This window comes from Paralichthys olivaceus, chromosome 1 (assembly GCF_024713975.1).
Source record: "Paralichthys olivaceus isolate ysfri-2021 chromosome 1, ASM2471397v2, whole genome shotgun sequence".
NCBI lineage: Eukaryota > Metazoa > Chordata > Actinopteri > Pleuronectiformes > Paralichthyidae > Paralichthys > Paralichthys olivaceus.
The window spans coordinates 27,153,867-27,168,923 of NC_091093.1; the positions used below are offsets into that span (position 1 = coordinate 27,153,867).

The following is a 15,057-nucleotide window of genomic DNA, read 5'->3' on the forward strand; positions in this document are numbered from 1 at the left end:
TCATGTCATTAATCTTTAGAGAGTGGGGCAGCCCACACCCAGCCTCTTTCACAAAGGACGTGGTTCATATGTGTTTTAGTTTAGAAACCACACACACACACCTGTCGTATCTCCACTCTACATCTTTCCTCCCTCGCCTGTAAAATCAAATTTAGCCCGTTACACTTTAAAAATAGCTTTGTCCTGAGCGTAGTGTTGCAGATGCACCTCATTGTGTTGTAAAACTACCCTCACATGAATTAAATGTCAGTCTCAAGAAGATATAGCACCTCTTTAACCTCAGTGCTTACTGTAAATGTGTGTAAATGTCAGTGCTTTAGTTAATTGTCACTTATAGTCGAACACTATGTAACGTGGCAGAGAGACGACTGAGCCACGTTGACGTATTTCCATGTTGTACCTGGTGTGTCTGCTCATTAAAAACAACAGTTGGTAAACTGTGATGGCACAGTCACTCATCTGCAGTGACTCTTGCTTGTTGACTTGTTTTATGTGGTTTACTTTGTGATTATGTGGTTCAGCCAGCAGGCATAATGGCTCACATGGGCTCTAAACAAAGCCCGTCTGCCTATCAAAGCCTCTCGCAGTCCAGTGACAGCTCAGCAGTCTGCTCAGGTTGCCAGGGCCGCTGTCATGGCAACTGAGGCGGTATAGATGGTTACCGTAGCTCCGCTGATGAACGTCTGCTTGGTTGAATCATATGCAGCTATATGACAATACCAGTGTGTTTAATGTGACCTCAGGAAATAATAATAATTCTGGTTCTGCCTGGACTTCAGGGTTGAAACCTTGATAACTAATATAGAGAATTCATATGTCGGATTCACTTTAATCTTAATACAAATCATTCTTGCATATTTAGGAGGTTTTCGCCTCTGTCCCTTTGTTTGCTGGGTAATTTTGTTTTTTATAATCAAGATTACACAAAAACTATTTGACAGATTATCAGAAAACTTCGTTAAAAGATTCAGAATGTGTCGGGGAAGAACCCTTTACATTTTGGTGTGGATTCAGATCAGGGGGTGGATCTAGGATTTTCCTTTTTTTTCTTTGACATTGTGGGAATGTTTGATAATTTTACTTAGGGTTAGAGTTAAAAAAATCTTATATCATATATATGTATAGAGTTTGTGAAATTTGTTGCAGCTTGATTAACAGTCAGGTCTCTTTTCTGATCATTCTAAAAGGCTAATAGATTTTATGCCTTCCTACTTTCAGTTTTGCCGTTAGGCTCCACAGGCTTCTTCTCACATTATGAGATTATGCACATTTGCTTGGAGATGCAGTGTCTCACAGCTGCTTCTATGTCTGTCTCTGCAGATTGAGAACATCGACGCCTGCCTCAGTTTCCTGGCAGCCAAAGGAGTCAACATTCAGGGTCTGTCTGCAGAAGGTAGGCTGGACCCCTGCACTTCTGCAATGAGCAGTAGAACCCAAACCTCGGCTTAATTATACATGAATATATACATTTCATACTCGTACTGATATTTTCCTGTGATACCAAATAACTGAGTGAAGTCAATACAAGATTGTCCTTCTTCTCATCAATGTCCTAATACTTCACGTTGTCCTTCTCTTTGACCCACAGAGATTCGGAATGGTAATCTGAAAGCCATCCTCGGCCTCTTCTTCAGCTTGTCCCGCTACAAACAGCAGCAGCAGCAGGCCCAGCGGCAGCCGTCCCTCCCGTCCCAGAGCGCACACCCGCCCCTGAGCCAGCAGAGCAGCGCCCCGGCCCAGCTCGGCCACTCTCCGCATGGGACTCCTGCCCTTACAGCCCAGAGAGCAGCGCAGGCCGAGATGCAGTCCAGGTGAGACGAGCGGCCTACGTAACCTTGGATGAATGGCTCTGTCTCTGGATTCTTTGCTTTCTTTCTGTTTCTCCTCTTCTTCTAATCCATAATATTGTCACCTCTGTCTTCCTGTTCACACTTCCTGTCATTTATAACTATAACCCTGACCTCTCTGTCTCTGTCCTCTTCCACATCTCTCTTCCCCTCTCCTCTAGGGATGGATCTCAGAGTAAACTACTCAAGTTTTCCCTCGGTCAGAAAAAGACCTCTAGGTCAGATTCTCCTGCGTTTGTTTTCTTGCTCCTCCCCCTCTTTCCACCACCTCACCCCGTGTCTCGTCCCTTTCCAGGAAATAGGAAGGTAGAAATTGCCCCTAATCAAGGATAACATTTCTTTTGTACTCTAATGTTGTTTCTTTGTCTGTGGTTAAGGGCAATCTCTACCCCGAGCACCATCTAATATGCATGAGTGGTAGTATTGAGCAGATAGCGACTAAAGCCCCAGGCTCAGTTTTTGGACGGCCCTGTCTGTCTCGCACCGCGCCTCATTTGGCAAGTCTGCTAAATGGGCTGTGAGAGACCTTTAGATAACCTTTAAGCAAGCGTGTGCACACTTGTGCGTGTGCGTCCGCTTGACAAGCACATCGGCCATATAACGTGACGTTAATAATTAACACGGGAGGATTCTGTGGCTGGAATGTGTGTTTACAGTGTCGTTCAAATGTAGCTTCGGTTTTTGCGTTTTTTTGGAGTGATGCCTTTACGTCTGTTTGCGTTCACGTCCCTGCCTCAGTTTTAGCATGTGGCATCATATTATGTGATAATGCACCTTGAAATTGGAGTAAGGATGTGGTTTTGCATGCTGCCCATCCCGCACTCCGTTTGCACTGCACCTGCCCCACACCAGCTGCTCTCTAAAGCAGTACAATGACGCCACCCTGAGGCCAATGTTTGTAACTGCAACATGAAGCACTGGGAGTCCCTCTCCACTCAGAATATTGTGTGCTCCCTTTTAATGGACCTTTGCCTTCTAGATTTATATGAGCATCCTCAAAATGAGCTGCATTTTAAATGTGCTTAACACTATATATATATATATATATATATGTGTGTGTATATAGTTAACTTTGAGACATAAAAGATTCTAAATGAAAAGCTGTGAGATTATTGTAATAATCACCAATCAGTCTTATTGTTTTCTCAACAAATAAAAAAATACTTTAGTTCATTTCCATATATTTGGACCAGAGCAACACCTTTTGGCATTTATTTAATCCTTTTCTCTAAGTGAAAAGAGTGAGCAACTAATTTCACATTTTATATGTGAAACAATCAAGCCTGATTCCACTTTAGCTTTAAGTTGATCCAGAGACAAGTTGTGGTCTCTTCTGAGAAATTACATAAAGATATCTAATATCATACAGACTTACTTACATTCTTTGAATCTGGTATTTCAAATAACAAGAAGGTTCTGGGTTCGAACCTGCGAGCTGATCAAGGCTTTTCTGTGTGTGTGTGTGTGTGTGTGTGTGTGGCATTAATACTACTGATAAAAGCCAATAGGGGACCCCCCCCCCCCCAGCTAAACAGCTCATAGTGTGCTCTGACTGTTTCTGCCATAATTGCAAGTCAAATGAGCTCAGACAGCTCCTGACTAAATAATATGGTGAAACCTATTACCTTGCAATGGTTAGATAAATAACGGTCGGTCAGATTGAGTGGCATGCCGGAAATGACAGTTTCTATAATGTACACAAGAGCTGACAGAGAGCTGTAATCTGCTTATCAGCATCCGCCTCAGTCCCAGGATGATGATGACGACGACGCCAGCGCTGGTAAATTAGCATTTTATTAGCAGCCCATGTGCCACGGCCTGGTTAGATTACATAGATGTCACCAATGGCAACAGATCGTTTTACAACATGGAAGAAAAGTGTCATAAATTCCACCAAGGTTTATCCACCGGGGTTTGTCCATGTGGAGAAATAAAAGGAGCAGGATGTGTTATCTCCGATGTATATGTATGCATTTGTCTCAGGAGCATTCAGTGTCAATAAAAGATTATAAAATAGCATTTAATAGTTGAATGGCACTAATTTATCACCAAGGTCTAACAGTCCACTGAAATTCAATCAAGCCACATCAAATTTTATGCACTGAAAGATATCAGCCGGATTATTTTTCATCAATATATCTGCATTATCACCTATATCATAATGTTCTCTGTCTGTTAGTCAGAGGGAACACATACAAACTACAGAAGGGATGACCACCAAGTTTCTACTTTTGTGACATTTTCATGAAATAAAGTGATAATAAATAAAATAATAATGAGATCGTCCCTGGCTTCGAGCCCACCCATCCATCACGTTTCAAGAAACTCAGTTCAGTACTTTTTGCGTAATCCTGCAAATAGACTAACGTCAGTCAGGACATAAGAGCAACTTTGTGACTGCGAGGTGAGTGTAATCACAGATCTGAGGTAGGTTCGACCCCGCAGCCAAAGAAGAAAACCTTCAAAGTCAAGTTTATTCAATGAGTTCATTAACATTCAGGATGTTGAGGTCACAAACTGAAACTGTGGAAAACAAAGTCGATGGTCAGATATTTTAGCAGCTGCTCTTTAAACAGCTTATAAATATTAATTACTTTATTTGTGCTGCACTTTTCTTGACATCAGATCTTAGACAAATAACAATAAAAGGATGTGAAATGAAGATTTGTTTTTACAGTGAAATCTTTATTAGTTGCTGCCTCTACCTGAAACGTGATGTAGATGCTACAATTGTGTTGTACTTTGCACCCGACGCTCCACTTACCTTTGCAGTGTGTTCAATAAATGTGTAATAAACCTGCAAGCGCAGTCTGCAGTGACCCCTGTGCTCTCAGCCCTAAACGTAAGTGGTATCCTCCTGTTTGAGTTTACAAGCTGTAGACAAGATGTTTGTCCTTAGAGAGGGTGTCATAAACCTGGAGGAACCTGTTGAGATAAACAAACTAAATTTTGTGGCCTGTTTATGTCCCTTTTCTCTCTCTCTCTCTCTCTCTCTCTCTCTCGCTGTCTGTCTGTCTCCATCAGACTTCCCGGCCCCTCAACGAGGGCGTCCACTGCCGGCGGTGACATCCCTCCCCGAGGCTCGGTCAGTGCTGCTGGGAACAGACGCAGCCAGGGCTTCAGTGACAAGACCAAAGCCAACGCACACCTGAACAAAGGTAGGCCTCGTGTTGCACAATCCAAAGCACACACATTTCAGTATGAATGGAACGGTCAACTCTCTGTGCGATGAAGGTATGGTCAAACCTTTCCACTGAAATATCTTATATGTGTTTTTAAGAGCAAGTTAAATTTAAAAAAAAACTCTCCAGCTAGAAACATTCATGTCTGCTTTGTTTCTGATTTGAATTCTGAATCCTCCGGGTGCTTTTTGTTATCGTACTTTAAAATGCAAGTTAGCTGTGTTGCTTTGGGACCAAGAGAAAGTATTAAATCCTGAGCCAGAAATGAATGCATACCCTTCAGCTATCCTGAAAAGATGAAAAGTACATCAGCATAAACTCAAAATGCTTTCAACTGAGAAATTCCTTGTCGACACAGTAAGTTGTGATCGTGACCTCTGGTCCTCTGGTGTGATGATTGTGTTCATCCCCACAGGTGGAGAGGTTGTAGCTGGGGCACGCAGCAGAGTTTTAATCATCATTATTGAATATTATCAAATGTTGTTTTTTACCTGAAAGCTCCTTGGGATTCATAATTAATTTCTCTGCGTACGATTTTCTGCCCACTGGTTTCCAACTTTTGATTTTAACACCAGTCAAACACAGTTGCTTGTGTTTTGTACTAATGATGAGGCTCATTAGTACTAATGACAAATGAATGTACAAATTATTTTCCACTGATAAAGAGGTTAATCCCCATTAAAGTCAATGACCCTGACCTCACGTCTGCAGAAAAGGAACAGGTCTTATAGTGTTAAACTTCTAAATGCAGAAACTTTATCTGAAGATAATATAATACAGATTTATTGGAGGTCTACACCACATTCAAGAATAGACCTGTGCACTTTCACATGTTTATTCCAAACTGCTCTGACCCAGTTTAACTCGTCCTAACCAGCGTTTTCTGCAGCACACAAGCTGAGCGTGTTTGGCAGCGTGTTTAGTTGGACCTGTGTTGAAATAGCCTCTGTCACCACTCAGCGAGCCAAGGCTTTATATAGGCTGTGTTAGTGTTCACAGCCTAAACTCATTACCCTGCATTAGACAGAGAATTCCGACCGCCCAGAGAGAGACGGACCGAAAGTGTGTGTGTGTGTGTGTGTGTGTGTGTGTGTGTGTGTGTGTGTGTGTGTGTGTGTGTGTGTGTGTGAGTGTGTGAGTGTGTGAGTGAAAGAGAGAGAGAGAGAGAGAGACTGTTGTCTCTGTTTAAACGGTGACAAATTAACTGGGACCACCACTGTAAGCTGCTCTGTGGGGCATTTATTCTGATGTGCAGCTCCACTGGAGATGAGTGGACAGTTTGTGGACGTGTGAGAAAGAAAGTTACAGGTTTCATGGAGAGATATTCACTTGAAATTAAATTTCTATAAATGCTGATAAAATGCTTTTCATCGTGTTCAGTATTAGTTGCGGAAGTGTTTGCAGGTTGTAGGAGAGAAAGGAAGAGTTGAACCTTTTTTTGCACGGAGATGACCAGTCTCCTATCTGGATGCTGAGCTCCTCATAAAAACAAACAAAGGGAACCGAGCTCAGTTCAAAGATAACAAAATACCTCTCAGCCTGGATAATCAACAAGTTATGTGACCAAGCTAAATGTTAGTTTGTTTAGTGCAAACAAAAAGAAAAAGAAATAGACAAGCTGTGATTTTACGAGTGGTTATAAGAATAATCTTTGCCTGCTGCCATGTAATCATCCTCTCAAGGTCGTTTCGGAACATGAAGCTGAAGTTATAAAGCATCAGACACTTGAAAAAATATATGCACTGTTTTAGCGTCCATGTGTTTTTCTTCTTCAAAGCACAGTAGGAACAGCAACTTTACAACCTGGGACATTAAGGAAAGGTAGCTGTGTTTTTTACCAAGTGCTGGTTTCTAGTTTGCAGTATTAATACTCATCTGTGTAATATATGTATGAGTGGGATCTGCAATCAACTGTAAAACTTTATATAAGTTGATTTACCATCTTGGCATTCAAGTGTGTTTGTGTTTAGGAGGAGCCGGTCACATGAGCAGCAGCAGGTAGAATTAGAATCACTGGTCAACCTTGCCCTGACACATGGCCAAGCCCCTCCCCGCTTGCCATAGTGCTGCACCACACTCCTCCTCCTCCTCCTCCTCCTCCTCCTCCTCCTCCTCCTTATGCACTCTCTGGATGGCTGGACATGGTGTGGGACTGTCCCCTCCTCTCATGTCCACCTCCTCCTCTCCTCTCCCTCTGTCTCTGCTCCTGCTGGACATCTGCAGCACCCATGAGGTTTGTCAGCTTGCACTTGTTGATCACCTTGAGCTATAGGCCTGAGGGTCGTAGTTTTACAGAATGAAAATTATAACTTGAGGTTTGCATTGAACATTATGGGAAGTAGAGAGCTGATTTAGTCAGTGTTACTTGTTGGATGCTGTTGTTGAAGAGTATTTAATCATGTTTTTGTAGAATAGACAGCAGATGTGTCTTTCCTGTGAGATATCTCACCTCAGTCTATCTTTGTGAAGAATTTAAATTTTTAACCAAAAAGCTCTGAAAGTGACACTGAGGTTTGTGATTAAAAGTCAGAAATGCATGTTGGGACTTATTTGCTGCAAGTTGTGTTGCACATGCATGTTGTGAGACAGTGCTGCTGCAGGTTCGGATGGTTGCAGAGACACCTGCAGCTTCTATTGTGAGGCCAGAGCTGCTGTGTGTCAATGGCAGTGACACCAGAATGGAGTCACGTCTCTGCACGGCTGCACAGTCGACCTGAGTCTTCTCCTGTGCTCTGTGTTAACATAAGGCGACAGCGGCTGGGTGTCCACCAAGTGACAGAGCAGAGAGATGGAGGGAGCGCTCTGCGGTTGTGTGTGTGTTGTGTATGGGCACGTCTCCATGTGTTTCTGTGTGTGTTTGTGTGCCAGTGCCCTCGCTGAATGAATAGCCTTCTGATGAGCTGTAGCGTCACTGTTTGAGTGTATTCATGTGGAGAAACTTTTAAAAGTTTCAGTCTCCGCACAAAGGCCGGCTGTCCCTCTCACTTTTTGGAGCACAATGACTGAGGCGAGAGCGAGAGAGAGAGAGAGCGCAGGCCTCTGAAACCCCAACATGATGAGTAAGCAAAGACCTGCCGACTCGAACTCTGTGCCACATAATTTGCACGGATTACAAATTTAATTTCCATGAAGGTTCCTGTAAATGAAATCAAGCTGACAAATCAGGGAGAAGTGGCTCTCACATGCCAAAACACCACGGGTTTTAAAGCACAAACATGTTTTTCATTCCCGCTATATGTAATGTGTGACTTCTATGTAAGCAGGGCACTCTCAGGTCAGTGCTGAGAAGGTTTAGCTCCATGTCTTGTGACCGGTGCTACCATGAGTTTGAAGGGTTTGGAGAGCTTGTGATGTCTAAACAGTGTCAGCCGACGCTACCTCTAATGCATTTAACGCTCGTTTTTCTGTGTGTGAAGTGTGTTTATGCTGCTCTGCAGAGCGGCTTCGCTCCTCATCCAGGTCCGACAAACATAAAGTGTTTTCAGTCTTTGAAGTTGCAGAGCAGAACAAACTTTGACATTTGACATGCACGCACATGTCAGAGCCTTGACACTTTGAAATTACATGGTTGTCAGGTTGTCAGGCATTAACGCACAGAAACGTGACAATCCGTGAACGCAGCTTCGAGGCCTCCTCCTAAAAAGCCTTGATGTTATCTGGACAGAAATTGTTTGACAGACCCTGAGACAAAAGCCCCTTTTATACAGAGACGCCGTTACATTGTCATTTAGCAGATCCCTCATTACGACACTTTACTTGTTTACACTGAACCAAACAGGCCGACATATTACTGTGTGACTTAAGATGCATGACGGCGCTCCAGAATCAGAGGCAACGACAGCGTCCTGTCCCTCTGTTCCCCCTCCATCCATGTTCGTGCGTTTTTCACAGAACAACAAGGCGGGATAAAGGTGCAATGTGAATTCAGACGTGAAGGACTTGGGTTTTTCCTCCACTGTCATTTTCTGCTCTTTATCTTAACCTCTAATGACTGAAGCAATTAAGTAGTTTAGTTGTAAATACGGAAATTCTTTCAACATGTTTCCTCAAGCAGATTGAGGAACCAGCGCAGTGAACGAGCAGCAGTGAGCAGTTTAATGCCAGGATTTTTGGCCCAAGGCTGCACGGGGGTCATTAGGTCAGTGACCCGTTGTCAGGACATGTTCAGACAATTATTTGTTTATTTTCGAAGGAGAAGTGCGTCGGCGAGGGCTCGTTGTGCTGCTAATCTAATCTGGTTTCTCAAAGTGCTGCCAGACGAATATTAAGTTTCTTGTCCATTTATTGTTGTTGTTGTCAACCATGCACACACTTTTGATTTTACATCATTTGTTGTAAAGGATTGACCCTTGTCTGTTTGAATGCTGAGGTTCAAGCACTTCTGACCCGACATGTTGAAGATTGACCACCTTCCCTCAACTTAACTGGAGCGTGTCAGGACCAGTCACTGGGTCCAGTGTCCAGCTGTCTGAGTGTCCGGGGCCTCTCCGTGTCCCTGCCTTTCTTCCTCTGTTCCTTTCTGACCAGAGATCCGAGCTGACCCCATTCACGGTCAGCACAGCCCGTCCTCTGCTGGCCAACATCAAAGCTTCAATCATCCCCAACCTGCGGGGCCTTATTCTCTCTCTGCCTGCTCCATAATCACAGCAGGTCCCTCTCTCATTCAGCCGCATCCAATAGGAAGCCGGTTATTAGCAACCTGACCCACTTTTCCGATTGCTAACTGCTAGCACGGCTAATTGGGCCCTAATCACTTCCTAATGGCTGCATTGTTTCAGGCTGCTCTCACTAAATGCTAACCAGAGAGGGGGAAAAGAGGCGGTGAGCGGGTGCCTATTTCCAATTAGAGCATGAAAGGCGCTATAAGAATAAAATAAAATTGAGGGTTAGTGGAGAAAGTGGTAAACAGGCGGGTTGAGGGTTTAATATCCCATTTAAATTTTGGCTTAATTAAATAGGGATTTTATATATAAATATGGATTAAATGGAGCTGGCATCAAATAAAGAACCATTGGATAAATCACAGAGAATGGGGTCAGAATGGGCTGAGATAATGAATTCTTATTCCAGCCAAATTTATGGATGGATGGATAGAGTATAAGGAAATTAGTAGCTGATACTAATTAAAAGAGTACACTTTTTTGTGTAAATTTGTCAAAGAAACATTTAAAAACTCATAAGACAATACGATATACAAGCTGAATAATTGTACTTGTAAATATAAATATATATATATTTATATCTGTTGCACCCTCGTGTTCAAAAGACGAAGAAAATAAAAATATCCCATGCACACTGTTGAGCACTTGACCCTCATCCGGTAAAACTTAACGAAGTAGGAGACGAACAACACTTTGGTCATAGTCATGTTACTGACATGTTACTGACATGTTAGAAAAACAGCTGTTTTGTAACTTGTTTTGAGAAAAAAATAACTTGAAGGACTCACCGGTTAACACAAGTGACGTCTTGAGGAACTTATAAGCTTACAACGGTTGTAACAGAGCAGCCGCAGTGACTTAGAATAAGTGTGTGTGTGTGTGTGCGTGTGCACGTGTGTGTGTGTGTGTGTTTTCACTAAGAGTGGTGAGTTGCAGCAGAACTGTTGTGATTCATTCCACCCAGTGCTCCCTGCACAGGCCCTCTCCTCTCTCACTGGCCGTTGGTGTTTAAATATTCAAATGTTACTGGTCTGAAGCTCGAGCACGACTTCCAGCAGCTCTTAGTTTTCATAGTAGGAGCAGTGACTCACTCCGAGACTTTCAGCTGCTGCTGTCCTGCTCCTTCCATCCTCGGTAAGTTTGCTCGTTGAGATGCTGCTGAGCATCTTTATGTTCCGTCATCTCCAGGTTAAACTCTGTAGTTTGATCCTGTTTATTCATCTGATTTACGAGGCACTGAGCACTTGTGACCAGATGTAAGCAGACAGTGTTTCTTTGTGAGGCAGAGGGCTGCTGACCAAAAGCAGCCCATATAAGTCCAGGCCTTATAAGTGCAGCAGCACTGCTTCTTGACTTGACCTGCTTGGCGAGACTTTAAAGCACTTGAGCCTGCTCCTCGTTGTTTTTATAAACAGCTTGTGATGGGTCCCCTCTTATTGTTAGTGCTAAGGGGTTTTTAACAGTTTTGGTGGCTCGCCCGCAGCAAAGTAATGTTTGGCTGTATCAACAGAGGCCACCTCCAGGTCCTTATAAGGCGACTTTGTGTGGGGTCAAAGAAGACTCACCCTCAGCATCTGGCTTCTCTTCTCTCGCCTGGATTCTTCGTCCACTTGTTTCTCCTAATCTGCATTTCTGCAACTCATTGTTTGATAAACTTTTTCTTTTTCAATGCAGATTCCTCAGAGGGTGTGACCTCACAGCCTTCGGTGATGACTGAGCATGCTCCGTCATCTGCGGTGACTGTCAGCTCCTCCACCAGCATCCCCGCTGCTACCTCCACCCTGATTCCTCCCTCATCTTCGACGTCCTCATCCTCCTCGTCCACAGCCATTCCCCAGCCGAACAGCAACAGCAAGCCGTGGAGGAGCAAGTCAATGAGCTCCAAGCACTCGTCCTCCTCCTCTCTGTCGTCCACCAGTGCCCCTACATCTGCCATGCAGTCCGTCAAGCAGGAGAAAGACACCTCCTGCAAAACTGCTGCAGCAATTGAAGCTCCTCCAAAGGTCGTCGCTCAGAAGTCAATGCTGGAGAAGCTCAAGCTCTTCAACAGTAAAGGAGGCTCCAAATCTTCCACCTCCTCCAATGGAGTAGGGGCACAGACTGATAATTCTGCCCCAGCCAGACAGCTCGGAGTGGGGCAGGTGGAGAGAGTGGAGACTGGCTCCAACACCGACGTCCTGGGAGAAGATGACGGTAACGTCAGACCGGGAATGAACGGAACCAGCAATGGTACAGCTCCTGGAACAGGAACAACTGTCTCCACAACTGCCAGCAGCCCCAAAATCGCCCTGAGGGGTATTGCCCAGCGCACTTTTAGCAGAGCTTTGACTGCCAAGAAGAGCTCTGCCAAAGGCCCAGAGAAAGAAAAGGACAAGGAGAGGGGGAAGGAGAAAGAGAAGGAGAAGGACAGAGGGAAGGAGGTGGGGAAACGCGTCTCTGTCCCCGACAGGACAGAGCTCAGGGGAGAGGAGACGAAGGAGGAAGTATCGCCCGTCACTGCAGACACAGACAGCTCGAATAAAAGGACCTCTAAGATTGCCAGCTTCATTCCCAAAGGGGGTAAATTGTCAAAAAAGGAGAGTTCCACCCCTGCACACAGCGGAATACCAAAGCCAGGAGGCAAAGCCCCAGGAGTCGGGGGGAAGGCCTCTTCAGTAAAGGAGGCAGGAGAGAGGCCTCGGAGCATGCGGTTAGGAGGGGGTCTGGCCATGCACCGGGGCCCCCTGGAAAGGGACAGGGACAGGGACAGCAGACACTCCAGCTCTACCTCCAGCCTGGCCTCAACCGAGGGCAAGAGCAGCGCTGCCCCTGTGGCAGGAGGAGGCACGACACAGAGCACAGCCAGCAACACGGTCAGCGTGCAGCTACCTCAGACTCAACAGCACCACAGCCACCCCAACATGGCCACCGTCGCACCTTTCATGTACAGGTGAGATCACGCTAACTGAGCATTTCTATTCTCCTTAAAGTTTCACGCAACACTGAAACTTTTTCACTTAAAGAAGTTAGTTTGATGTTTCACTGACGGAATTGTAAAGTTAAAAAGACTTAGAAGTCATTAAAAACCAGAGTTTATCTCCAATATTCAGCAGGAAACTTTTAGAACTTTAGAAGATTTCTAAATAGAGTTTGGTGGATTTCTTACAGCAGCTCTTCTAGTTCTGGAAGCTGGGGATCATGGGTAATATCCAGCATTCAGCGTTTCAGTTCAGTCAAACACAATAGACTTTATTTTTTCTCTACATAAAAGCCACTTCGTCGCACGGACATGGAACAGAATTAACCATCACTTGTGGCATAGAGCACATCGAAGCTTTTAATAAATACAAATGTGTGTATAAACCTGTACATGGAAGCATTTGTCGTTACAAACTTGACACAGCATCCGAGAGTACAACATCTGGATGTAGCCACCTGTGGACTGTTAACCAGGAATGTCACATCTGTGTTTGTTCGTGTGTGTGTTTGTGTAGTGTATTGTCTGTGTGTGCGCACAGTATCTGGACAAACATACATAGATGCCTCCGACCTCTGTCCTGGTCCCAGTGTGATAAGGAAGGAGGTTCCTCTGCCTCTCCTTTCTAACAACCCCTCATTAGCCTCCTGACACTTCCTGCACCGCTGCCCTTTCTCCCTCCGTACGCTAACCACCACCCCTCCCCCAGAACCCCCGCCCATCGTCAGGCCTCAGAAACTGTATACCTGTCACATACCATTACCAGCAGGATTATACCACCTCCACCTGTCAGAAAGTAAAATTAGGAATGTGTGATCAATGATTTTCTCTCAACTTCTAAACACTGATGAACTAGAAAAGCCAGAGAACTGGAAGGGTCTGAATCTGTGCCAGAAATAATGATTTTAAGTCAAAAGGATTGTTGGTACATTAAATAACCTTCAAAGTGTCAAGCAGTATTATGTCAGTTAACCAGCAGTTTCAAAAAAAAGTTAGAATTAGTTTTATAATTGCGTAGCGGTGCAGGAGGCTGTGGTTTGTGTGTTCAGTCGTCAGCAAGGACAAAGTCTGGGATCAGGCAAAGACCAAAGGCTGCGTTTCCTCGGCGTTTAAACGTCATCCTCTCAAAAAGCTTCCAGCGCTGCCGGGGCAACGGCCGAACTGTATTGATTTTATCCTTCAAAGATAAACTTTACTGGCATTTGGGGCTTAGCAGCCGTTCATTTTGGGCCCACGGTCACAAGACCTGAAGCACAGCAGATTTAATTCTTAATCAGGTTTATCCCTCTTTCGTGACAATTTTCTGGATATTAGTTTCCTGCTAAATGCACAATAATTCAGAATCGATGATTTCACCACTTTGATCCCCTCGCACATTTTCTTTCGACCAGATCCCAAACAGACGACGAGGGAACCGCCAACACCGAGGGCGGCTCAGGAGGGAGAGGTGGAGACGTTTCCTTCACAAAGACCAGCCAGCCCTCCATCGAGGACCTTTCAGGTGGGTGATCGCTCGCAATATAGACTCTCTCCATCTGAATGGTCAATTATTCCTATCATTTCAGTGAAACTGTCTGAGACTGATTTTTTTAACGTCTCACTCAGGTGAAGATCCGGAGACGAGGCGGCTGAGAACGGTCAAAAACATTGCAGACCTGCGGCAAAACCTGGAGGAGACCATGTCCAGCCTGCGAGGAACTCAGGTCACACACAGGTACAAATACTATCATAGTTTTAACTTGTACTGAACTCGTGAAGCCAAAAATAGAATAATTTTTCTCATTGAATGTTTTTTTACACACTGAATAAAGGGATATTATCTTATTGCTCATTTATAAAGTGAAGTAAAAATAAGCTTTAAAAAAATACTGGTATTTTCTCTTTGCCTCGTCAGCACTTCTCATAAAGACTTGTATAAAACTGTGGAAAACAAACCTCTACTGTTTGGGGATCATCAAAGTGCAGCGCCTCACAATAGCTGCCACGGCTGAGCGGTAAACAGGTTAAATCAGGATAACTGACAGGATTTGAGTCGGTGACTGAACTGCCTCATGGTCAGCAGACTGTGTCCGTCTAGATTTACAGGTATTACCCCTCGATGTCATCTCATCCTTCTTTTGTTACTTTGATCGCAGGGCATGTCTTTTCATGTCGTCTTTGATTCGGGTATTAGCTCCAATCACGTTCCCTCCTGCAGACGCTTGACCTCGGCTTTGGCCTCACGTCTCTGGGCCGACCCAGCTGCTGGGGTTCATTTGAGGCTCTGTGGAAAAGTCTAATATCCTGTTTTATGTTAGAACAAGGAATCTCTTATCCGTGATTTCATACTCCTTCTCTGTATTTTGTTTGCTTGAACTATTTATATTCTTTTCTATATTTATTCAATATTGTGAAAAGTAGAATAAACAGTT

General features: G+C 44.3%; 1 protein-coding gene across 14 annotated transcripts in view; it reads left to right on the top strand.

Annotated features, from left to right (window-relative positions):
• nav2a (neuron navigator 2a) overlaps nt 1-15,057 on the top strand; it is a 175,481-nt gene that overhangs the window by 115,680 nt on the left and 44,744 nt on the right. For 11 of the 14 annotated variants that reach the window (XM_069526662.1, XM_069526669.1, XM_069526697.1 and 8 more), the window contains 7 exons: nt 1,321-1,393; nt 1,589-1,811; nt 2,009-2,065; nt 4,872-5,005; nt 11,365-12,619; nt 14,038-14,147; nt 14,252-14,360. In XM_069526662.1, coding sequence (XP_069382763.1) covers nt 1,321-1,393; nt 1,589-1,811; nt 2,009-2,065; nt 4,872-5,005; nt 11,365-12,619; nt 14,038-14,147; nt 14,252-14,360 — 1,961 coding nt within the window. Of the gene's footprint in view, nt 1-1,320; nt 1,394-1,588; nt 1,812-2,008; nt 2,066-4,871; nt 5,006-7,131; nt 7,263-11,364; nt 12,620-14,037; nt 14,148-14,251; nt 14,361-15,057 lie in introns of those variants that run through there. The other 3 variants (XM_069526648.1, XM_069526704.1, XM_069526693.1) reach the window with 2 other exon arrangements.